Consider the following 26,304-nt stretch of genomic DNA (forward strand, 5'->3'; position numbering starts at 1 on the left):
CCATCACAGAGATAGAGCAGAGAAACAAGAGAAAAGAAAAGAGCAAAGCCTACAAGAGATGTGGGATTATGTGAAGAAACCTAATGTGAGGGTCATAGGGTTACCAGAAGGGGAAGAGGACAACACCCAAGGGTTGGTCAAGCTATTTGAAGATATAATAGAGGAAAACTTCCCAGGCCTTGCTCAAAATCTCAATATACAAGTTCAAGAAGCTCAGAGGACCCCTGGGAGATTCAATGCAAACAGGAAGACGTCACGACATGCAGTCATCAGACTGACCAAAATATCAACTAAAGAGGCCCTTCTAAGAGCTGTAAGACGAAAGAAGCAAGTGACATACAAGGGAAAGCCAATTCGAATAACACCTTCTATTAACAATTCTAATAACACCTTCAATTCGAATAATAACTTCTCTAATGAGACTTTACAAGCAAGGAGAGACTGGGGCCCCATTCTCACTCTTCTGAAACAAAACAATGCCCACCCTAGAATCTTATTCCCTGCAAAACTAACCTTCATATATGAAGGAGAAATAAAGACATTCTCAGACAAGCAAAGTCTCAGAGAATTCACCGAGACAAGACCAGCCCTACAAGAAGTACTCAAAACAGTGTTACACACGGAACACCATAATAAAAACTCACGAATATAAAAACAACCAAAACCCAAAGATTAAAGGCCAGATAATACAATGGCTCAAGAGAGAAATCAAAGCAACAACATCCAACCCAACAGAATGAACAATAATCTACCTTACCTATCAGTTCTCTCAATAAATGTGAATGGCTTAAACTCACCACTCAAGAGACATAGGCTGGCTGAATGGATAAGAAAATACAGGCCAAGTATATGCTGTCTTCAGGAAACACATCTAACCTGCAAGGATGCATATAGACTAAAAGTAAAAGGGTAGAGATCAGTATTCCAGGCAAGTGGAAGCCAAAAGAAGGCTGGCGTGGCAGTTCTAATTTCAGATGATTTAGTTTTTAAACCAACAAAAGTAGTGAAAGACAAAGAGGGTCATTATATAATGGTGAAGGGCGCACTTCAACAAGAAGAGATAACAATTTTAAATACATATGCATCCAACTTAGGTGCACCCAGTTTCATAAAGCAAACCTTACTGGATCTAAGCAAATGGATTAATAGCAACTCCATAATCACCAGAGATTTCAACACCCCACTGACGGCACAAGACAGATCCTCCAAACAGAAAATTAATAAAGAAATAATGGACTTAAACAAAACCTTGGAACAACTGGGTCTGACTGACATCTACAGGACATTCTACCCAAAATCCACTGAATTCTTCTCATCAGCTCACGGGACATTCTCTAAGATTGACCATATCCTAGGACACAAAGTAAATCTCAAGAAATTTAAAAAAATAGAAATCATACCATGTACCTTCTCAGATCACAGTGGAATAAAAGTAGAAATCAACCCTAACAGAAACACACATTTCTACACAAAAACGTGGAAATTAAACAACCTCCTACTTAATGATTACTTCATAAATGAAGAAATCAAGATGGAAATTTAAAAATTCTATACTCCTACACTGCTGGTGGGACTGCAAATTAGTTCAACCTCTGTGGAAAGCAATATGGAGATACCTTAAAGCAATACAAGTGAATCTACCATTTGATCCAGCAGTCCCATTGCTGGGCATCTACCCAAAAGATCCAAAGACACTCTACAAAAAAGACACCTGCACTCAAATATTTATAGCAGCACAATTCATAATTGCAAGGCTGTGGAAACAGCCCAAGTGCCCATCAATCCAAGAATGGATTAATAATGTGGTATATGTATACCATGGAGTACTATTCAGCTCTAAGAAACAATGGTGATATAGCACATCTTATATTTTCCTGGTTAGAGCTGGAACCCATACTATTAAGTGAAGTTTCCCAAGAATGGAAAAACAAGCACCACATATACTCACCAGCAAATTGGTATTAACTGAATAGCACCTAAGTGGTCACATAGGTACTACAGTAATAGGGTATTGGGCAGGGGGGAGGGGGGCGGGTATATACATATATAATGAGTGAGATGAACACCATCTGGGGGATGGTCATGCTGGAGACTCAGACTTGTGGAGGGGGGGAAATGGGCATTTATTGAAACCTTAAAATCTGTACCCCCATAATATGCCAAAAAAAAAAGTGGGCAAAAGACATGAACAGATATTTTTCAAAAGAAGACAGAATAAAGGCTAACAAACATATGAAAAATGCTCAACATCTCTAATCATCAGGGAAATGCAAATCAAAACTGCAATGAGATATCACTTATCTCCAGTAAGAATGGCCTTTATCAAAAAGTCCCCAAACAATAAATGTTGGCGTGGATGCGGAGAAATAGGAACAGTCCTACACTGTTGGTGGGACTGCAAACTGGTACAGCCTCTGTGGAAAGCAATATGGAACTACCTTAAAGGGATACAAGTAGATCTACCATTTGATCCAGCAATTCCACTACTGGGCATCTACCCAAAAGATCAAAAGTCACTTTATGAAAAAGACACCTGCACTCGAATGTTTATAGCAGCACAGTTCACAATTGCAAAGCTGTGGAAACAACCCACGTGCCCATCAATACATGAGTGGATTAATAAAATGTGGTATATGTATACCATGGAGTACTATTCAGCTTTAAAAAACAATGGTGACATCTTGTATTTTCCTGGATAGAGCTGGAACCCATTCTACTAAGTGAAGTATCTCAAGAATGGAAAAACAAGCACCACATGTACTCACCAGCAAATTTGTATTAACGGATCAACACCTCAGTGAACATATAGGAATAACATTTATCGGGTGTGGGCAGGTGGGCGGGGGGAGGAGGGGATGGGTAAATACGAACATAATGAGTGAGATGTGCAATGTTTGGGGGATGTGCAACGCTTGAAGCTCTAACTCGAGGGGTGAGGGGGGCCTGAGCAATATACACCTTAACATTTGTACTCCCATAATATGCTGAAATAAAATAAAATAAAACTCGGATGTGCTACACTAAAAAAAAAAAAAAAGAGTGAGACCCTGTCTCTACAAGAAATAGAAAAATTAGCCAGACAGGTGGTGTGCACCTGTAGTCCCAGCTACTCAGGAGGCTGAGGCAGGAGGACCAGTTGAGCTGAGGATTTTGAGGTGGCAGTTGGCTATGATGACACCACTGCACGCTAGCCCTGGTGACAAGAGTGAGACCCTGTCTCAAAAATTAAAATAAAATGTTGTAAAAAAAAATACATTTTTTTCCAAAATATTTTTTATATAGTAGTAGAACTAGAAAAAAAAAAAAGAAAAAGAAATATTGGTCACCCTGGAGCCTCTTGATGACTCAATCCACTGAAACACGAGTGATACAGGGGAGGAGTAGTTGGTCCTGGACAACCCATTCAGAATCAGAACAGGCCTCCTGCTTCAGGGCCTCTCCAGGGACCTGCCTCACTCTCCAAGGTCTAGAGCTGAGATCAAGTCCTTCTTGCCATTGTTAATTGGAAGGCAGAGTCAAGAATCTTCCCCTTGGACAGAAAGACTATGGGGATATTTCCTTGATCAGAAGTTTCACCCCTGAATCCTCTAAGGGAAGGACCAAGATGAGGGAAGCCCACAGAGCCCTAATCACATCTGCGGCTCTTGTTCCAGTGTTGGAAATGGTGTCATACAGGTATCCTCCACTGACAGCATCTGTTGTTGGCCTCAAGAGCTCAGGTGAATACAAATCTCCTTCTCATTCATATCCGTCTTCTCCTAAAACTATCCACTCTGAGAAGCCACGAGGGCACAAGTCACAAAAAGAGATCAAATCCTCACTTATGGCCTCCCTGAATTAGACATCAATAGGGGAATGGCTAGCCAGTTTACCTTCCTCTGGTCTAGACTAAACCCTATAACTGCCCATTTTACCAGGTGTTCTTTTTTTCTCCTCCCTATTTGTGGCCAAAAAGATGCACAGAAGATGTTCCAAATTTGACTTGGCTTTATTCAAATCCACTGGTAGCAATTCAGAAAATAGCCCAGTCTTTGTGGACTCTCATATTAAGTCCTGAGATTGCAGTGAAAGCAGTAGACATCATAGATTCACAGAAACCCTGGAACGGGAAGGCTTTGGATTGACGGAAAAAAACAGCCCTCACCTCGGTTTGAGAACTTCCCCTGCCTGACTTCCCTAAAACCAGCACACTTATGAGCCACTTCTGCTGAGGTTGACACAGGGGAGAAGGCGTTTCTGCTCAGAACCAGAGACTCCGAAGGAAGACTGTTTCCCCATCTTTGCAATTTCTAAGTTGGAATGGACTTTAGAAACCATCTAGTTTTCCCAGATAGGTTTTTTTTTGTTTGTTTGTTTATTTGTTTTGTTTTGTTTCGGCTTTGGTTTTTGAAAAACTTAAGTGACTTGCTCACAAGCTTACAGTGGCAGAGAACCGACTTGCGCCATCCTCAGGTGTCACGATACCTCCGTCAACCACTGGGACACTCGTCACAGTCTCTCAGCCAGGCGGTCCGCCAAAACGTTTATTGCTTATTTAGGACACCAGCCGGCGCCCCTGTGGTTGCGCTCAGTTCCATTGGAACTGGAAAATAGCACTGCTCAGAGCTCTGGAATCCCCAACTCCCGTCCTTTCCTTCTCCAGTCTGAATAATCCCTGTGATCTGCTCTTTCCTTTTTGGGTCTGGTTCTCTAAACTCTTCCTCCCCACCTTCTCTGCCGTGGCTGGGGCTACTGCCCTGCGCTGGGAAGGGCTGCTGCGATCTGACATGGCGAGGCTGCCCCTGCTACTTAATCTGTCCTGGGTCTGCCCTGCTGCTTTGCTCGCAGTGCCGCATGCCCAGGCAGGCTCTCAAAGTGCCGGCCCAGCTGCGCATGCTCTTTAGTTCTCGTCCTTCCGAGGGGAAACTTGAATGCTCCATGGAAGTCAGCAACGTAACCACAGTCACTGCGTTTGTTCTCCTAAGACTCTCCAACAACCCCCAGACCCGAGCTCTGCTCTTTGTGCTGTTCCTGGTGGTTTACCTCCTGACACTCACGGGGAACGTGCTGATGCTGCTGGTGATTAGTACCGATTCCCACCTCCACACCCCCATGTACTTCTTCCTGAGACACCTCTCCTTCCTGGACGCCTTCTATTCCTCAGTCACTGTGCCTAAACTGCTACAGAGCCTTCTTTATAAGTGGAAGACCGTATCCCTCCTTGAGTGTTTCAGCCAGATCTCCCTGATCATATTTTCTGGGGCCACTGAAGCCTGCCTCCTCTCTGTCATGGCCTATGACAGGTTTCAGGCTGTGTGCCACCCACTGTTGTATGCGGTGGCTATGAACAGGAGGGCATGCGCTGGCCTGGTGGGGGCCTCCTGGGCCATAGGAATGGTGACTGGCCTGATTAACACCCTCCTCCTGGCTCAGGAGCACTTCTGTGGCCCTAACCTTGTCCGCAGTTTTGCCTGCGAGCTTCCTCCAGTGCTCCTGCTGGCCTGTTCTGACACCCACGCTAGCATCGCCTCCATCCTGACCACCATGGCAGTCCTGGGCCTGGGCACCCTCATCCTGTTGCTGGGCTCCTACAGCCGCATCATCACGGCAGCCTTGAGGATCAACTCCGCCACGGGTCGGAGCAAGTTCTTCTCCACCTGCTCTTCCCATTTCCTGGTAGTCGCCATCTTTTATGGTTCAGGACTTTTCAGGTAAGTCATATTATACCACCTGCATGTAAATGTTGGGTATTCCTTACCTTGCAGTGGCTTTGGTCTATAGAACAGGGCATTGCAAAGCAGCAGGAAATTAAAAGGCCTAGGCTCTAGTGCCAGCTCTGCTGTGGACTTGCTGTGCGAATTATAATCCATTTTCTTTCTAAGGCCTCAATTGTCTATTCTGAGAAATGAGCTTAGACAGAGATTTTCCCGCTTTATTAACCTATAATTTGGAAGTTCTCAAAAAAATCAGAAAGCTTTTGGTAGATTATTATTTAGGTGCTAGACAGGAAAATAAAACCTATCCCTGAAACAGATGCCATCTTTCTTTCCTATTGTAAAATGATGTCCCCAAAGTTTGTTTACGTTACAGGTATTTATTAGGCACCTATTATACACCAGCTGCTTTACATGGTCAGGCTTAATTTTAGTATGCATCACACTATAAGAGAGGCATTATTAACCCAATTTCAGGTAAAGAACCTGAGTTTTGGGACTAACCAAATAATTTCCTGACAGTCCCAGCACAAACTGATAATGGAGCCATAAGTTGAACCAAGATTCATGCTCTTTCCTACCATGCTTCTCTCAAACATGAACAACCTGAGGAGTCCTCCTTCACCAGGAGACAGAATAACTCGTGTCTGTGCTTTCTATTAGTGAACCAAAGGAAGGTGGATTCTACAAATTGCTCAATGCTTTTCTCACCTGCTGTGACTTAGAGAGAAGTCAGGGGGTGGAAATGGATAATAAGGAACAGTCCAGGAGAGCTCACCTGAGCTGTGGACAAACCTCTTCATCTCCTTCTGTCTCAGTTTCCTCATGCACCATAAGGGGCCATAACTACCTACTTCACAAAAGTGTTAGGAAAGATTTTCAATGATGAAAAATAGTCTGGGTGCAGTGGCTCACACCTGTAATCCCAGAACTTTGGGAGGCCAAGGTGGGAGGATCACTTGACCCCAGGAGTTCGAGACTGAGCAACATAGTGAGACTCCGTCTCTACAAAAAATAAGAAAAATTAGCCAGGCATGGTGGCATGCACCCTAATCCCAGCTACTCGGGAAGCTGAGGCAGGAGGATTGCTTGAGCCCAGGAGTCCAAGGTTATATTGAGCTATGATTATGTCACTGCACTTGAGCCTGGGCAACAGAGGGAGACTCTGCCTCTACAAAAACAAATTGCTATCTTTTACAACCGAACACCAGAACCCAAAAGGCACATTCTTGGAACAGTCTATACTTATTCCAGTGATGATGGTGCCATTGCAAAAAATAATAATAATAACAGTGCTTATTTGAAAAATACTCCCAGTGGTACTTAGCAAAATGCACCCAAAATTTTAATCTTGTTTTAGAATTATCTTGTGCTTAATATGTTTTCATCTTTCACTTTACCAGTTTGGGCTTATCTTCCAAACCAAAGGAAAATGCAACTAAAAGGATAAATGTTTGTTCCCCTAAGCATTATAAAAATAATATGCTATGATTCTGAGGATAATTCCAAGAGCCATAAATGTTGGAAGTAATGATAGCATTTTGGACTAAGCATATAATTCTATAAGCATAGTCATCATAAGATGAGAACATAGTGTGTTTGTACTGTGTATATGGGGAAAAAAGAGAAAAACTCCTCAGATTATCATCATAACTATTAAGGAATAATACTTTGAAGAGTATGAAGTTCTATAGAAATGCATGGAATTATTATTATTAGTTCTAACCTGAAGCCCTTGATATGCCACAGAACTTTCTTTTTCTTCAAGACAGCTCCTATAACTTTCTGTGTAAGATCACTCATGTTTGGAGGCATGTGAACGCAGAAATGACGAACTTTTCACAGATCAGACAGTCATTTCTAGATGCCGCCACCAGAGATAGTCAACTCAGCTCTGAAGACCCCCTTTGCAGAGTCTGTGCAAGGATGGGATGGACCGTTGTTGCCAACAGTATTGTTGTCATTGTCATTATCTCAGTTTGCTTCTTTGTGCACTTCCTTGCAAGGTACATGACTCCAACATCTGGCTCAGCCCTGGAGCAAGTACTCTCTTTGCAGTACAGTGTGGTGACCCCAATGCTAAACCCCCTCATCTACAGTCTAAAGAACCAGGAGGTAAAGACAGCTCTGAAGAGGATGCTGGCCAGGAAGTCCAGGCGTACCTTCTAACCCAGGCTCTCCTGCCTCGCCAGCCAGAACCATTATGGGGAGAAGAAGAGGCAGGAAAAAGCTATCAGCACTCAGCTAGAGATCTGCATTCATCCCTTTCCACAACAGTGCCCTTAACTTCTCTTCCTCCAGGGCCCTGCTGCTTTCCAAGAGACGGACGGAAACTTCCACAGAGCAGGTGATACCTCTCCTCAGGGGGCCAAGTCCCTCCACAAGAAAATCTTCAGGGCTTCACTAGCCATTTCTACAGATGTCACCTTTCCCTCTTGTTTCTTGACCTTTTTAACCTTCCTATTTCTGCCTCTCCTTCTCCCTTTTACTTTTGTCTGTGTACAAAAAGTAAATCAACCTATCAGACCACTAGCAAATATCCCGCTGCATTCTGGGACAGTCCCATCTTAACACTGTGAGACCCAACTCTTGCTTTGTTCTCATCCTGAAAGACCCCTAGAAAGATGTACATCTTCATAATACCTTGGAAAGAAATAAAATAAAATAAGTGTGCCTCCTGTCTTCATCCTTAACAAGTAGCACCTAAAGTAGAGCCTGGAAAATAGCCAATCCTCAATAGCCATTTGCTGGCAAATTAAGAAATGGATGAGAGAATGAATGTGGATCCATCTGAAGAGTCTTTTCTCTTGCATGGTCCTAGGAAATGGGAGGAGGTGAATATTTCCCCTTTAAAGTATAAGGTCTCAAGAGCAAAACCTCTGTCTAATAGCTTCTGTATCCCAGGTGTCTAGTAAATCCTGTCATCTAATAGACAAATGAAGAAAAAATGAGAGAGAGAGAATGTGGGGGGGAGGTACATATGAAAAAGAATATTGAATTTTATCTAATAAAATTTCTGCCTTTATAACAAGATAGATGTCAGAGGAAAGTAGGAGGGAAGAGAAATCAGGACTGGAGGAAAGAAAGAGACTCCATGTTGTCGGGCTCCATCCTGAGTCCTCACACAGAGCTCAGTGAATGATCTGCATGCTGACAGCCCCCGCCCAGAACCTCCCCGCCTCCCACCTTCGCCTGGCCCACTTCCGGTTGCTGCCCTGGCTCAGGACCTAGTTCCAGGCCCAGAGGAGAAAGAAGGAGTTGGAGAAAGCAGAACAGATGCTCAGCCACCATCCCACCTCCTGTTCAGCTCCCAAGAAAGTTTCTGGGAAGAGAGCAACAGTTTCCTGTCCTGCTTCTACCCAAAGGTTAAGATCTGCATCTATCAAGACAACTTCCATGCCAAAAAAAAATTGGTAGCTATGTGAGGTGATGGATATGGTAATTACCTTGATTGTAGTGATCATTTCAATGTACACATGTATCAAAACATCAAGTTGTAGACCTTAAATATATACCATTTTTATTTGTAAAAAAGGAGGAGGCAAAGGAGAAGATGAAGACTACTGGTGACTCTACATCATAAAGATGATCTAGCCATATTTGGCTGGATAAAGGAGGCTACTTATTTATTTATTTTCTCAATAAAATAATTCATAATTCAAAGGACACCATATTAAAAGAAATGTATGAGCCAGTAAGGAAAAAAGTAAATACAGACTAGGAACAAGAGAGAGTTCGCCTACAAATTCCAAAGAACACAGCATTTGCTTATTTGTTTTAGTTCATGGGTCATTTCACAACTGAACACACTAAAATCGAACTGAGTAAAAGCACATAAAAACTGCTCCATAGGCCGGGCGCGGTGGCTCACGCCTGTAATCCTAGCTCTCTGGGAGGCCGAGGCGGGCGGATTGCTCAAGGTCAGGAGTTCAAAACCAGCCTGAGCAAGAGCGAGACCCCGTCTCTACTATAAATAGAAAGAAATTAATTGGCCAACTGATATGTATATAAAAAATTAGCCGGGCATGGTGGCGCATGCCTGTAGTCCCAGCTACTCGGGAGGCTGAGGCAGAAGGATCGCTCGAGCCCAGGAGTGTGAGGTTGCTATGAGCTAGGCTGACGCCACGGCACTCACTCTAGCCTGGACAATAAAGCGAGACTCTGTCTCAAAAAAAAAAAAAAAAAAAAAACTGCTCCATAGTACTGGTTTATGGTAGGGATCTATAAACATTTGTATCATAAGCCACTGTAATAATAAATGAATGAATATGCTTTTTAAAAAAAGACTGTTTGACCAGGCACGGTGGCTCACACCTGTAATCCTAACTCTTTGGGAGGCTGACGCAGGAGGATCACTCAAGGTCAGAAGTTCGAAACCAACCTGAGCAAGAGCAAGACCCCATGTCTACTAAAAATAGAAAGAAACTACCAAGAAGAGGAAGCCCTGAAAAAAACAAAAAAAAAAAAAAAATAGAAAGAAATTAATTGGACAACTAAAAACATATAGAAAAAATTAGCCAGGCATAGTGGCACATGCCTGTAGTCCCAGCTACTCAGGAGGCTGAGGCAGGAGGATTGCTTCAGCCCAGGAGTTTAAAGTTGCTGTGAGGTAGGCTGACACCATGGCACTCACTCAAGCCTGGGTAACAGAGTGAGAATCTGTCTCAAAAAAAAAAAAAAAAAAGACTGCTTGAATGCCAGCTCCCTGGCTTCTATATGCTCTTGATCTTCTGACACTCAGGCTTGGATCTTCTCTACAAATAAATCTCTTATTGTCAGTTTCCTTCAGCAAAGTTTCCTGAAGATCAAAGCCTCGCATATGAGTGTACATGTCCTCACGGGAACTTTCCCGCTCTCTGTGGGATGAAGGCAAGAGGTGTGGGCCCTGCAACCCGGCCCTAACTTCAGTTGTGTTTCTGCTCTAGCCACTTGAGAGAGCTGGCCCCTCATATTTTCTACAGCATGCGGCCTTCAGCGGGTGGAGCTGAGGCAGGTTAATAGGTAAGAAGTAGATGTGTGAGTTGGGTGGGAAGAATGGCCACCTGACTCTGTCCTATCTCACACTCATACACAGTGTTTACTTCTGAAACCTTCGAGACTTGGGGGGAAGTTTTTTGTCTCATAATTAGGACAGGAATAATATGCAATATCACTGGGAGATGCACCATGTTGTGTTCAAATTCACACTAAAATTATGTGACTAATACCAAGTTATTTCCTGAGAGTTTGTTTTCATTAGATGTGGGGAGGAGGATGGCCTCTCCACCCCTGTCTAGCCCCACAGGTTCCCTAAACAGGGGGACTTCATCCGGGAGCCCATCATTTCTGATACAAGGGAAGCATGGTCTGACTGTCTATAGCCCCAGAGGGTATTGGAGTGCAAGAAGTGGAATTAGCAGTATTGAACATCTTAGGAAGGAAAGGAAGCCAGAAAGAAGATGACAATTTCATCCCCCACTAATTCAGAAATGTGGCAAATTAAATTGTAATCTTGGAAAGCTAGATTGTCAAAGCAGGAAGCGATCTCAGAAGACCATCCAGACCAAAACCTTCACTCTAAGATGATGAGATTGAGGCACAGAGAACAGAGATGAACTGCCCAGGTTCAGACCATCAATGAGTAGCAGAAACAGACTTTGGGACCCAAGTCTCCTGATTCTTCTTCTTTCGCAAATCTCATCATCATTAGAATAAATAAAGTTCTGCAAGCATCCTCCTCAAAAGCAAGCAAAGAGCAAGAAGAAATGATAGAGTGGAGGGTTCAAACCAAAGGATTCCAGGTTCTTAATAATCACTGAGCTGACTGTAAGGGTCCCTGTTCTATCTCTGGCTCCCAGAGAAAAGAGAGGGTTCCTTTCACAGCTCTTCACAAAGAATAAAGAAATCCCTCAAAGCCTTCAAGGCACCCATTTCAGATTCTTGGGTCCCCGTCCATGATGTCTCTTTCCCACCGCACATCTCTACCAAAATTCCACCCATACTTCAACACCAGCTTAAATGCCTCCTTTCTTTTTTTTTTTTTTTTTTTTTTTTTTTTTGAGACAGAGTCTCACTCTGTTGCCCAGGCTAGAGTGCCATGGTGTCAGCCTAGCTCACAGCAACTTCAAACTCCTGGGCTCAAGCAATCCTTCTGTCTCACCCTCCCAGGTAGGGGGGCCTACAGGTATGCACCACGATGCCCGGCTAATTTTGTCTATATAGTTTTAGTTGTCCAGCTAATTTCTTTCTATTTTTTTTTAGTAGAGATGGGGTCTTGCTCTTGCTCAGGCTGGTTTCAAACTCCTGACCTTGAGTGATCCTCCCGCCTCGGCCTCCCAGAGTGCTAGGATTACAGGCATGAGCCACTGCGCCTGGCCCAAATGCTTCCTTTCTTGATCATTTTTCTAACATCCCCTCCCAATATAAATTAGTCTTCCTTTTGTGAATACCCAGGGCACATTTCTAACCTCTCTTATGATGCTTATAACACTATTTCTTGTATTATAACAATTTATTACTGTTTATCTTATCTCTCCTATTAGTCCTTGAGGGAAGAGACCCCTTTAACCAAACTTGGATCCCTTTATAGTTCTTTGAATATACAAGGTGATCAATCAAAGTGTGTTGAATTGGTACAGAAAGTAACCCACATCTTTATGTTGCAAAGGTCAGCCTGCTTCTTCTTCAGTAGAGACAGAAGGTGGCCACGACCTACAACTTCAGTGTCCATCCATTCACCCTACTTCCTGCCCTTCCCTCCAAAAAGAAAATAAAGCCAGTGACTTCAAATCAGGCCCTTTATTCAGGACAGAGGTGGAATCTACTTCTGTAGTTGAAGTGCCATCGGGGGCACTAATCGAAGGTCTGAAGTCTAGTACAGCAGTCGTGCATCCCCGGAGAGTAGTTCTGAAGAGTTCAGTGGTGTCACTACAGGGCCCAGGGCTCAGAGACAGCTTCAGGAGGGTAGGAAGAAGCAAACTGAGGTAGCATTAGGGAAGAGAAGTTCCAGGAGTATAGAGAGGGCAGGAGAGGCAAGGATAGCAGACGCTCACAACTTCTCGCAGTTCCATTGTTCCAGCTTATCAGTGCAGAGTGGTTTATGGGCCAACCTGACAATGGAGAAGGGGACAAGGTGAGTTGGTTGACTGGATCTTACCTTGAACTTCCATCCAGCTTCATTCCCAGGAGGGCTGAGGTGGAAGAGTGTGGATGAGAATTACAGAAAGACTTTCCCAGCCAGATAACAAGGAACACTAAGCCACATAGTGGGGTAGGACCTACAAAAAATAATCCAAGAAAATTGTAGGGCTAGAAAAGATGAGCAATGATACCAAGGGCTTACTTTAGGGTATAGGACTGAACAAGTGGAATTAGAGGCCCAAGACCAAGTGAGGGGAGGCCTGGGTTCCAGCCCTCCATTAGCAAATCCCTTATTAGGGAAGTTGCAAGGAAGGCTTAAAAATGTAAACCTGCTTCTGCTAGATGAGTTTTGTTTTGGAAACTATATTCAAGATTAAGTGATCAAGAGATAGAGAGAGAGGAAAGTGGTACTGGCATAATGAGGGAGGGGCAGGAGGAAGGGGAAGTGGAAAATAAAATGAGGATTCACCAGTAGTCAATGCCTTTAATGTCCAGGATCTTCTTGGCACACTCTATGTCATCAGTAAGGTCACCATCCAGGAACTCTGGCAGGAGTTGCAGGGAAAGAATTAGAGAGCTAAGAAGTATTAAGCATAAAGGTAATCAGGTAATGGGTTCCCCTATTCCCTGGACCCAGTGAGTCTGGTTCTTCTCTCAACTCAAAGTCTGTTGTCTTTCTGTATGAAAAGACCAATACAGTAATGTCTCCCCCTGGATCTTAGTTTGGTCTTAGCCTGGGGACTTCCTGGTACATCTTTGGAGGAATCATCTGCATCTGAAAATGCAGAGTATCAGACTTTAAGACTCCCAGACAACTCAGATATTTTACCCCCGAACTTCAGGGCACAGTCTGGGGATTTGGTGATCACGAAAAATCTAAACAGCTTCTTACTCAGCTTCTAACAGCTTCTTACTGTCAATTCAAGTCCCACAATTTTTGTGGAGTCCAACCAAGGCAGTGAACCCAGATGTGTGCTCGACACCAAAAAGGAGATTATCCCGGGGGCAGGCTCCAGAAAACCAGAGAAACAGGATTATAGAAGCTACTCACTGTCACAGGAGATACCACAGATGTTCCTTGACTCAGGGATCTGGTCGCTACTACACCAGTGCTTATTACTGATCTGGAAGAGTCCATATTCTGTGCTTCCATCATTTTCGACTAAGGCTTGTGTGTCATAAGCACTGGCATGAAATAGAGTACATATCACTGAAGGAAAGATGAAAAAGAGATGTCCAGGATGAGCATAATTGAGGAGCAGAAAAATGCTTTCTATTCAATCTCCAAAGATGGCAAAGCACAGAGTATCTTGATGAAATAAGAAGAAGAGTTCCAAAAAAGATCAGACAATGGGAGAAAGGAAGGATAGAAGAATAAATGAAATGAAAGAGTACACATATAAGCCAAGAAGACAAGAAATGATTAGATCACTGAGTGAAAGTGGAGGAGAGAAAGGGAAGAAAAGGAGGATGGAGAAAAGAAGCAAATGAGGAATAGGAAGAAACAAGGGAGCAGGGAACTTACATTCAGGCAAAGTGAAATCTCTATACTCATTCATGTCCTTCAGGAGATGGAACATCTCACATTTCGTGAACTGAACAGCCTGTGTGGCAGGGAATAGGATGGTCACTAGGAGCAAAGGGACAAAGGACATCATTTTGGCTGCCCCCAAGAACATGGAATGAAGGCACCACTCAGCTTCACCTCCTTTTATTCATGCAGAAAGCCCCAGAGGCCCTGGCCCTATATCCAGGAAGTGGATGAAGAGAAACTGGTGATGCCAAGACAGAAACACTGAGCCTGCCAGCTTCCTTCCGTAATTCACCCTACTTTTCCTTTCCCTTCCCCAATTGTTCTCTACCCAGAAAGAGTTCTAAGCATGATCCTGTTTCCTATTTGGCTTTGTTTACCCCTTTGTTTCTTATATGGTTGGTTCTAGGAAGCAAGGTGTCCCCAGCTACTTTAGGAACAAAGGAGGCCTCAGGGGCAATACAAAAAAGGCAATCAGAAAATACAATAAGGATCCATGGCCAATTCCCCCTTTTCTCCTAGAAAGGGAAATACAGAATGTAAAAAGGGAGTGTATCACCTGCGATGGCCCCAGGATCGGAGCTGGCACTTGTCCAACCAACCCAGCCATGGAAAAAAGTCCAGAAAGAGTCCCATGACATGGTGGTTCATGGCTGAGGTCTCAGAGATGGGGATAGAATATGGAGATGTAGACTGTGAGAATCAGATATAACATGATCCCTAGACTTCCTACTTCAGGAAAATGGGCAATTCAAAAAGCCTGTATGGAAATACCTAGCTATCCTATGTCCTATTATCAGGTTCCCCACCCCCAACCACCCCTACCATCAATAACCAGATACTACAGTAGAATTAAGACACTGTGTAAACCCAGGACTAATAACTTGTGCTATACTGGTTCATTAGTAGAGGAACTTGTAGACAACCTAGCAGATTGCCACAGAAAGTTATAAAGAGGGTGACCTAAGCCAGTGGGAACATTGGACATAAAGCACTTTAAGATTGAACAAGCAGTATCTGGAGCTTACAAAACAAGTTTCTGGCTCTGAGCTATAAGGCCAATGCCCTTGAACAAGTAGAGTTGAGGGTACTAGTTCTGAATAATTCCTTTAATCTGCTGGCATCAAGCTTCATGTCATTGTGCCAGTACCTGTTAGCCTCCTTCGTGCCAGGGCTCATCTGCTTTATTCCAATATCTAAACCTGATTTCTTATATTTCAGGGGATATTCATCCCAGTCAAACTATTTAATGCTTACAAACTGAAGATCTTCCATGTTGTTATCTTGTATATGTCTTCTGACTTAGGGAAAATTCTTTTCAGTTTAATCTGTCTTCTATACCATGGGCAACCCAGTATATGAAGTGGCACAAGTGAAACTAGTGTGGGGGATCTTGGTGTGCCAAGTGGGATGAGCAGAAAGTCCTGATAGCAGAGAGATACATATTCAGAAATACAGCAAATTGCTGCCACTGCCTTTCTCCTTATTCCACCCAGAGGCATCGGAAGGGCACACAACAGGAATAGGCATTCTATCACACTAAGCAAGTTTTGTTGACAGTATGGCTGGGAGTGAGCAGATGACCTTGGACCATGTGGGAGAGGGACCAATAAGAAAAGCCAGTCCTGCGGACTAGCTTTTCCAGCAGTGGAGTCTTGTGTAAAATGCCTCCTGCCCTGGGTATGGACTAAGTACCTACAATAAAGTAAAATGGCCAGCCAGGGTCTCGGGAATCACAGGGGCTTTCTACACTTGCAGCCAAGTCAAGATCTAAGGCAGCGGCCTGCTTGCCTAGAATTTGATTCTGCCTCTGCGCTTCTCTGTACACAGTGAAAATCAGCACACAGGTCATGAATCACAACTAAGCACAGAAAAGAAAATGAATGTGCCTCAGGCAAGAAGAACCATTGTTTCCCTAGAAATGTTTGTAAAATAGGGCATCTGGGGTCATCTGAAAAGGAGAAGAGATGTCTAATGAGAACAAGTGCAAACATTCAGAGAAAGATGTAGTAGCTTCTTGGAGATGGTCCAAAAGAGGGCAGTGAGCCATCATTACAGCACTGAAAGAGGAAGCATATGGAAAGACACAAACACATAATGCAGAAAAGCTTGAGATTAGGTTAGGGAACCCTGCGGAGGAGGCCAAGATCTGAATCAAAATGGTGAAGAGGCATTTAGCAGACACTTTTCTGGATTTTTTCAGAACTATACCAGAAAGCTATGTTCATTCCCTCAGATGCTGTGGTAAAAATCATGGTTTCTAAAACCAGGAATCATCTTTTTAAAGGATTTTTAAAAGTTAAAGAATCAAAAGCTTCTCTTTCAAAGCACATTTGCCATCTGAAACTGTAGTTTGTAGGTGAGTGGTAGTTTACAGACAGAGCCACAGCTACCCTTTGGAGGGAACAGACTGAGGGCCACAGTAACACTGATTATTACTTCTTACAGTCAGTATCCTCACCTTATTCTACTTCCTCCCATAATTGAGAAAAATTATCAGTAGGTAGAAAATGAAGCTAGATCTTGGACTTGAAGCCTAAATTTCACACAAATGTTTAATTGAATTCGAGAGTTAATTGAAGCAATTAAGATTTGGAAAAGGAGTGATTTCACTTTTAGCACTTTTCTTTTTTAGTTGCTTGTACAAAAGTCCATGCAAAGTTACTTAGCACTATGGATTCACGTACACCACACCAAAAGTCTGCTTTCAATTAATATAGGATTATTTTGAATTGTTGTATTTGGATTTTCTACATATTTCTATACCTGCTTTTATGCTTACATGAATCATTGATTCATTTCTATGAATTGGGAATAGTATCAACAAAAAATGCACATATGCAAATGTAAATTATAATACACAAATTATTTTAAAATATATTAACTAAGATGAATTTTACCTTTTTAACTGAATATTAGCTAAAACAAACTGATACACATGTAATTACCAAAAAGGTAATAAAATTTCTGTCATATCTTAATAGATATTTTCATTCTTAATTTATAAAATGTTTATTTTTAAATAAACATATCTTTATATAATTTTCCATCACTATCTTTAATAGAATCTTACGTCCTATTTTTTGTTAATGTGATGCTTTTTCATTTACTTTTTGAGTTGGCTGCGCTCTCCCCCTCCTCATTTCTTCCCTGCCTCATATCATGCTGTTAACTCATATTAACAATCTACCATGTATTTTTATTAATTATTGTGCATATATATATGATTTTGCTATTCATTAAAAATTTTTTAATCCATCTATAATTCTATCTGGGTTCCCTCTTCTTTTTAACTTGTCATATTTGTCTATTCTAACATAAATATTGATTTTTTATTTCATTGCAGTGGCTTTTTGGTATGTTCTGATATCTATTAAAACTATGACAAGTCTTCCTTGTTTATTCTTTTCTTTTAGAAAAATAATTAAACTTTTTATTTTCAAAATAAAGTTAAACCAAGGGAGGATGGGCAAAATGGCTGACCAGAGACATCACTTGTCAGACCATCCCAGAGAGTAGGAAGGGTTTTGGATAGGGGAGCCAGGAGGGGGGGTACAGCACAGGTGAATTTCAGTGAGAAGTGCCAGAGCCTGCTGAGGCCTCATGGAGGAAATTGGAAGGCAGAGACGGAAGAGGATAAAGGAAAAAAAGATAATGGCAAGGACCAAACCCAGGGAGGTTCAGAGCCCAGAGAAGGGATAAGGGGAGATCCCTTTCTCCCTCTCACAATCCTTCAGTGATCAGCAGGCTACCAAGTTACTGGGAAGCTTTTCTACCCCCACAAACCCAAGTACTGCAGCAACCACATATTTGTAGGGAGAACTTGAGTGATCCCAGAGCTTGGACACTCCAAGTGGGGTTCCCCTCCAAGGAGAGTGACCCAAGAGGCCAGAGAGCAGGCTTTCTTCCATTCAGACTCTTATCTCTCCCTGCCCCTCCCCTACCACTGCAACCAGGAGAGTACTTTCAGCTGAGAATTTGGCCCAGTTGGCGCATCCTGCAGTGTAAAGTTTGCACAGAGACTGGGGCCTCTGCCCCAGTGGGGACCTGCAGGGCACCCCATCTAGGATCTCCCTGCCTGCAGCATTTTGTGGATACACACGCCAGTGGATCAGACATGGTGGCCAGCTCTTGTGACCTCAGGACTTGAGTGGGTCACTGGAGGACACATGGGTGGGGGTGGGGATTAGGAGCTGAACTTGGGAGGTGAGGGAGCCCATGTGGGCAGAACCAATGGGAGAAAACTGCAGGGGTCCGAGACAAGGCAAACAGGGGAAGCACCCAGAGAAAAGCCACACTGTTGGCCAAGACAAGTCCTCCTGTGGGGGGGATCTCAGCCTGTGAGGCCATAGCAACCAAGCGCAGCACATTCAGGGCTGGAGGGCAGGGACAAGTAAGAGGGGTGGAGCTCACTCCCCACAGCCAGTCTAGGAAGTGCAGCCCCTTCCTCACAAGCAGCCTTTTGGTCTTGGAGAGCAGTCCTCAGCCCTCCTCTCAGTGGGTCCCCCTCCGGCCAGAAAGATGATCTTTGAGCCCTGCTGAGGCTTTACAAAGCCTTCCAGACTCACACAACCTAACCACACCCAGCCTTGCCCCTCCACACACGTCTGCTGGGGGGAGGGGGTTGCGGGGGGGGGGGGGGGGTCCAAGCAACTCTCTGGGAACTACAAGGCCCTTCCCAAATCCTGGAGTATTCAAGCACTCCGCCTGATGGACTAAAACTTATTGCAGACACAAAAGAACATCTCTGTAGTTGGCTGTATCCTGCAAGCATCAACCACTGACAGGGAGAACAACTCTATAGCTCATCTTAGCAGCTACCAACTCAATCAAATAGGGCATGGCTGGTTCTCACAAGTATCATCCACCATCTTGGAGATTAAGCTAGGGGCTCCAATACAGTTCACACTGCTTTGAAGAGGGAAAGACAGCAGGATGCAAGCAACCTAAAGGGACACTGCTTTATAAGAGAAAAACAAAAGTTACAAGCAGCTCAATCTATGAGGGGTCTCTCTCCTCCACTGCAGACCTCTGGACTGATCAGGGAGCTGCTCAGAGTCTGTGCAGAGACATTCCACCATGGAGGAGGTACAGCAGAGAGCTGATGCCTGCCAATACCAGGTTTGTGCAACTGACTCCATCCTGATCATTCTGGTGCACAGAACCAGGTCTGTCTGAGATCCAGCCTTCCAGCAATAGCCTTTGCATCACCTCCACTAAGCAGGGAAAAGAACAGATGCTCCCCTGTGTAGTGCCCTATGACTGGGGACAGAGCATGCCTCCTCCCTGGTATGGGAGCCAAACAGAGCAGAGTCTCAGATGCCACAGGAACCACTTGGGAAGTCTGGGGTGACTGCATCAGTGCATTCTAGATGTAGGAGGAAACCTAGGCCAAACAGCAGAAGTGGCCTGGCTACACAGATCCCTAGGCCATTGAGACTGTGCAACAGGGCATCAGCAGTCCCCACACTGGTGAAAAACCCCACCATAATGGTTACTCTGCCCCTAAAATTCCCAGAGCCAGCTCTGAAGCTCTCACTGTGCCTGAGTCTGAGTTTCTGCCCTATAGCTCCAGGGCCCCTGCCAGGCCTGCAACTCCATCCCTGAGACTCCAGAATTGTGCCTAGATGCCAGGATCACAGTACTGAGTCTCCATCACTACCACTGGGCCAGCAGAACCTCCCTGAGGTTCAACATTTCACTCAGGAACCCCCAGCCTAAGCAGCCATCACTCCTAGACTTGGTTCAAGAGAGAGATCACCAAAGGAGAATAAGTGTTCTGCAATCATATTAACCCAGAGCTGAGAGTGGGAGCCAGATGAGAAGAAAGCAGCAAAAGAACCCTGGTAACATAAAAAAATAAAATAGTTGAACAACCCCAAGGGAACACAGTGCAGATACATTTGGGGACCCCACTCAGAAGGAAATTGCCAAAATGACAGAAATGGAATTCAGAATATGGATGGCAAGTAAGATGAATGGAATTGAAGAGAAAGTTGAAAACCAACAAAAAGAAGCCAAAACATACTTCAGGAAATCAATGAAAAAGTCATTAGAGAGCTAGATACCATAAGAAAGGATATAATAGAACTTAAAAAATTGGAAGAGTCACTTAGGGAATTTCAAAATGTGGAAGAAATTTTTAACAACAGGCTAAGCCAAGAAGAAGGAAGAATCTCAGAGCTTGAATACAAGGCTCTTGAGATAATTCAGTCATTCAAAGAGGTGAAGAAGAATATACAAAAGTTGGAGCAATCATTAAGAGAGACATGGGACTATGTGAAGTAAACTAACATTTGAATTATAGGTATACTTGAGGGAGAAGAGAAAGAACTAAAAACATGGAAAACCTATTTGAAAAAAATATTGAAGAAAACTTCCCTGGTATCGCCAGAAATTCAGACAGACAGATATAAGATAGACATTGAATACTAAGAAGATTCATAGCAAATAAGTCATCTCCAAGACACATAGTAATCAACTTGACCAAAGTCAAAATGAAGAAGAAAATTCTGCAAGCAGCAAGATGAAAGCATCAAATAACCTACAAAGAAAAACCATCAAACTAACTGCGGAGTTCTCAGTGGAAACCTTATAAACCAGAAGGGATTGGGGCTCCATTTCAATTGACTTAAGCAGAACAACTGCCAGACTATAATTTTGTATCCTGCAAGACTAAGTTTCACAATTGACAGAGAAATTAAGTCTTTTCCTGACAAACAAACACTGATGGAATTTGCCATGACTGGACTTGCCCTGCACAAAATACTCAGAACAGCACTATACACAAAACAGCACAACAGGTACCCACCAGTGTAAACTCACCAAAAAAAACCAAAACAAACAAACAAAAAAAACCTTCACAACTCCTATAAAATGACAGAACAAGAGGTAAAACAAAGCAATAAGGGACTACCCAACAGAATAAATAGACCAACATCAACATCCCACATATCAATTATATCAACCATTGTCAATGGACTGAATGCACCTCTCAAAAGACATAGGCTGCCTGAATGGATGAAAAAACACAACCCAAGTATCTGCTGTCTCCAGGAAACACCTCTAAATCACAAGGACACACAGACTCAACATAAAAGGATGGGGGGAAATAATTTCCACATAAATGGAAATTTAAAAAAGCGAGAGTAGCTATTCTCATAGCAGATAAAATTCACTTTAAGCCAACAAAGGTGAAAAAAGACAAAGAGGGTCATTATATAATGGTAAAGGGAGATTTCCAATAAGAAGGTATAACAATCATAAATATATATTTGTCCAACACAGGAGCTCCCAGATACATAAAGTAAATTTTACTAGAGCTAAGCAAAGAAATAAATAGCACCTTCATACAATAATTGCAGGGGAACTCAACACTTCACTGTCAAAGCTTGACAAATCATCAAAGCAAAAAATAAAGAAAAAAACAATGGATTTAAACCAAACTGTAAATCAAATGGATCATACAGACATTTACAGAATATTCTACCCAAAATTACAGAATATACATTCTTCTCAGCAGGACATGGGACATTCTCCAATATTGATCATATCTTAGGCCACAAAACAGGTCTCAACAAATTTTAAAAAATCACAATCATACCATGTGGCTTCTCAGACCACAGCAGAATAAAACTAAAAATCAATTACAAGAGAAACACTCAAACCTACAGAGTCATGGAAATTAAACCACCTGCTGCTGAATGATTAGTGGGTCAAGATGAAGTTAATATGGAAATCAAAAAATTCTGCACAAAATACTTGAACTGAATGACAAAGGGGACACAAGCTAACAAAGTCTGTGGGACACAGCAAAAGCATTCCTCAGTGGAAAATTCCTAGCCTTAAATGCCTGCATTGAAAACACAGAAAGATCACAAATTAATGACTTAATGTCACACCTTAAGGAACTAGAAAAAAAAGAACAAACCAAACCCAAACCCAGCAGAAGAAAATAAATAAAGCTCAGAGCAGAACTAAATGAATTGAAAAAGAAAAAATACAAATAATTAACAAAACTAAAAGTTGGTTCTTTGAAACAATAAACAAAACTGGCAGACCTCTTGCTAGACTAACCAAGAACAGAAGAGAAAGGACCCAAATAAGCTCAATCAGAAATGAAAATGATAACATTACAACTGATACTACAGAAATACAAAACATCATCCATGAATGCTACGTAAATCTCTACACGCATAAACTAGGGAATGTACAGGAAGTGGACAAGTTCCTGTAAACAACAGCCTCCCAAGACTCAACCAGTTAGAAATAGAACTCCTGAACATACCAATAACAAACAGTGAGATTAAAATACTAATAAAAAAATCCCAAGAAAAAAAAGTCCTGGACCAGATGGAGTTACTGCTGAATTCTATCACACCTACAAAGACCTGGTATCCATAATATAGAAATTATTCCATAATATTAAGAAGGAGGGAATCCTCCTCAACTCATTCTACAAAGCCACTGTCACCTTGATACCAAAGGTAAGATAGGATATAACAACAACAAAAAAACCTACAGACTAATATCCCTATGAATATAGATACAAAAATCCTCAATAAAATACTAGCAAACTGAATTCAACAGCCCATCAAAAAAATAATCCACCAGGACCAAGTGGCTTCATGCCAGGGATGCGGATGGTTCAACATACGTAAATCAATAAATGTGATTCACCACATAAACAAATGCAAAAACAAAGACTATAAAATCATCTCAATCAATGCAGAAAAAGCATTTGACAAAATCCAGCACCCTTTCATGATAAAAACCCTCAACAAACTAGGCATAGAATGAACATATCTCAGAATAATAAAGGCCAAATGTGACAAACCCACAGCAAACATCATACTGAATGAGGAAAAGTTTAAAGCATTCCCCTAAGAACTTAAAGAATACAATTAATAAACTTGGCCTAATAGATATATATGTAACACTACACTGAATAGCTGCAGAATACACTTTTTTTATAATATGACCAAAACATTGGAAATTGTGAGCTTAGCAATGTTTCAAACTTGACCTCAGTCATTCCATCTTGGGCTACTGACTCCATGTTGAACTGCTGATGAATTTTGAGACTCACGAAGGAACTGTGAAAGGTATTTCCTTCACAAACAACTGTGCTCTCAACAATACACAATACAAGGAAACTGGTCCTAATCTTTGCAAACTGTATTTAGTTTTTTACCAACTGACACAAATGCACCCTTCTACTGATGATTAAAGAGTTCTTTGTTTAATCCGCCAATAAAATAATCTGACAAACAATTTATGTAATCTAAATGAGTCCCTATAAATGTAAGCCTCCTCGCCTCTCTTGGGGCGGGGACAGTGTAGTCTCTACCTCGGTTGCAACCCCTACTCCTGAGTAAATGCCCATTTTCCTTTGACCTATTGATTCTTCCTTTTATTTTTGTCAGGGTACAAAATAAAAAAATATTCAGAATAATAAAGCAGTTAAAACATGACATATAAGGAAATACTAGCCCTAAATGCAGAAGATATTAAAGAAGAAAGGTTGAAAATTAATGAGCTAAACACCCACTTCAATAAGCTTGAAAAAAGAAGAAAATAAACTCAAGTAAATAAATGAAGGAACTAATAAAGAGCAGAAAATAATGAGAATAGAAAACAGATACAAAAGCCAAAAGTTGATTTTTTTGAAAATATAATAAAATCAATAAATGTTATATGAGACCAAGAAAAAAAGAGAAGGCACAAATAACCAATATCAGGCATTTTATGTAGAATTTTTTGTTCATGTGTTTTTGTTGTATTTTGTTTGTTTGTTTTTTCCCCAGCAGGGTGCTCTGTAAGGGCTGCTTCCATAAATCCCTCACTTAAATTCTGCTCTGCCCATCTCTGGTCCTTGCCTGCTTACCTAGAACTGGAGGGGAAACCCTTCCCCAGTGGCCACACAAGCCCTGAACCAACAGAATTAAGTCACTTGTTGAAGAATTCTTTGAAGGGGTGGAAAACAAATCTGCTCCCACCCTCAACCCCTGGGCCAGTTTCTTACTCAGCGTTTCCCCCCCACACACACACTCCAAAATGCAATGAGTCCTATCCCCTTACAATGGTGGGACATTCCCTTTCTTGCTTTTCATTTGTCCCACACTGACAAAGCAGATTGCAAACAGAACAAAGCAAGCCACAAAACTCAGACACTGCCCTCAAGATCACAGCAAAGAGAGCTTAGTAGACAAGTCAAGCAATAATTTCCACAGGATCTGTTTGGTGCCGAGGGAGGGAGGAGATGTGGGAAAGTCCCAGGGTTTGGAAGAGACAGGAATGGACCCTCCAAACATGGGGAAATGTTTTCAGTGATTCCTCTCTCTGCACTACCAATGACCTGGGCACGGGCAGCCCATGATCACTTTCGAATGCAGGGGGAATTTTGAGTTGACTGATTCTTCTTCTGCCTGGTCAAGTCTGCTATTGAATCCCTCTAGTGTGTTTTTCAATTCAGTTATTGTGTTATTATTCAGTTCAGAATTTATATTTGGTTCTTCTCCATAGCTTCTATATTTTTGTTCATGTTCTCATTTTGTTCATGCATCATTTTCCTGCTCTTTTTAATGGTTACTGTTTTTCTTATTGGGCAACACTTTATATCATAAACTAGAATGAGTGTTCTCATGATAGTTATTTGGAATTCTTTGTCCAGTCATTTACATATTGCCCCTTGTTCAGGGTCAGTTTTTGGAGATTTAAATTGTTCTTTTTAATAGACTGTGTTTTGCTGTTTCTTTGTATGTTTTGTCATTTTCTGTAGGTATTTCAGCATTTGAAAACTTAACTACCTCTCCCAGTCTTTACAGTCAGGTTCCATGCAGACAGGGCTTTCTCCATGCAACCCAGCTAGAGAATCTGGATACCTTTCAATCCTTTCCTAAGGATGCATCTTCTCTGGGTTTGTGCATGTAAACTTTTTTTTTTTTTTTTTTTTGAGACAGAGTCTTGCTGTGTCACCTGGGCTAGAGTGCCCTGGCATCAGGCTAGCTCACATCAACCTCAAACTCCTGGGCTCAAGCAATCCTCCTGCCTGAGCCTCCCAAGTAGCTGGGACTATAAGTGTGCCACCACGCTGGCTATTTTTTTTCTGTTTTCAGTAGAGATGGGGTGGGGGGGCTGAATCTTGCTCAGGCTGGTCTCGAACTCCTGACCTCAAGCAATCCTCTCGCCTCAGCTTCCCAGAGTACTAGGATTACGGGCTAATCTAATTGAAGAAGTTTGCCTGTTTCTACTCAAGAGCTCTTCCTTGTTTCTGCTTATAAAACTGCAGCCTCCCTGGTGCTGTAGAAAGCTGTTATATTGGGGTTCCACCTAGTGTCTGTCTGTGGTACTGTAGACTCTGATGCTGGAACAAGCTACATTGATTACTTTTGTTCTTAACTGCCCCCACCCTGAGTCCTGTTCCTGTCAATGCTTAAATTTTGGAAGCACCCCCAAAAGTAGAAATGGTGGCTGTACATTTCATTTCTTTCCCTTTTCAGGAAGAAATCAAGAGTTTGGGTTTCTTCCTGATTAGGCTACCCCATACCAGATGAAGGGCTCTGGTGCATGAATGCCACAAATTTTCCTAGTGACCTATGATGGGGTTGGCTTCAAGCTCAACTGGTTTCTGGATTTTTCACAAAATTGACTGGTTTATATATTGTGAAATCCATGTTTCTGTGAGGAAGGAGAGTCTGGGTTTCCTATTCTGTCATCTTGCTGATGTCCTTTATTACCCCATTTTTCTCTGGTTAGTGGTCACATTTCTCTGCTTCTTTGTGTATCTGCTAATTGTTTTACTGGATCCTAGACTTTATGGATGTTATATTATTGAGTGTCTGGATTTTGTTGTCTTTCAAATAGTTTTGTCTTTATACTAGTAGACAGTTAAGATACCTGAGGTTCAGTTTAATCTTTTCAAGCCTTGTTTTTAGGCTTTGTTAGAACAGATCTAGATTA

At 42.3% G+C, this 26,304-nt stretch overlaps 2 protein-coding genes and 1 non-coding gene across 3 annotated transcripts; 1 reads left to right on the forward strand and 2 right to left on the reverse strand.

The window, feature by feature from the left end:
- The first annotated feature begins 4,917 nt into the window (after window positions 1-4,917).
- Window positions 4,918-7,862, forward strand: OR5BS1 (olfactory receptor family 5 subfamily BS member 1). Its single transcript, XM_012764684.2, has 2 exons — window positions 4,918-5,690; window positions 7,700-7,862. Exons 1-2 carry the CDS (start codon window positions 4,918-4,920, stop codon window positions 7,860-7,862), a joined length of 936 nt encoding a protein of 311 aa, XP_012620138.2.
- A 4,858-nt stretch (window positions 7,863-12,720) lies between these two features.
- On the reverse strand, window positions 12,721-14,470 carry LALBA (lactalbumin alpha). Its single transcript, XM_012764918.2, has 4 exons — window positions 14,338-14,470; window positions 13,864-14,022; window positions 13,282-13,357; window positions 12,721-12,781 (listed from the first exon to the last, which is right to left on the reverse strand). The coding sequence occupies exons 1-4, from the start codon at window positions 14,468-14,470 to the stop codon at window positions 12,721-12,723; spliced, it is 429 nt and encodes a 142-aa protein (XP_012620372.1).
- Window positions 14,471-24,605: 10,135 nt separating this feature from the next.
- Window positions 24,606-24,739, reverse strand: LOC142873568 (small nucleolar RNA SNORA71). Its single transcript, XR_012921573.1, has one exon. It is a non-coding gene; the product is annotated as a small nucleolar RNA SNORA71 (small nucleolar RNA).
- Window positions 24,740-26,304: the final 1,565 nt, after the last annotated feature.

The sequence above is a fragment of the Microcebus murinus genome, chromosome 10 (genome assembly GCF_040939455.1).
Source record: "Microcebus murinus isolate Inina chromosome 10, M.murinus_Inina_mat1.0, whole genome shotgun sequence".
NCBI lineage: Eukaryota > Metazoa > Chordata > Mammalia > Primates > Cheirogaleidae > Microcebus > Microcebus murinus.

Excerpts from the sequence above, each read along its gene's own strand:
- OR5BS1 (XM_012764684.2), top strand. The coding sequence starts at position 4,918 with ATGGAAGTCAGCAACGTAACCACAGTCACTGCGTTTGTTCTCCTAAGA. Across the intron at positions 5,691-7,699 it reads TATGGTTCAGGACTTTTCAG|GTACATGACTCCAACATCTG; the intron begins GTAAGTCATATT and ends CTTCCTTGCAAG.
- LALBA (XM_012764918.2), bottom strand. The coding sequence starts at position 14,470 with ATGATGTCCTTTGTCCCTTTGCTCCTAGTGACCATCCTATTCCCTGCC. Across the intron at positions 14,023-14,337 it reads AGATTTCACTTTGCCTGAAT|TGATATGTACTCTATTTCAT; the intron begins GTAAGTTCCCTG and ends TCTTTCCTTCAG. Across the intron at positions 13,358-13,863 it reads CTGTGGTATCTCCTGTGACA|AGTTCCTGGATGGTGACCTT; the intron begins GTGAGTAGCTTC and ends AACTCCTGCCAG.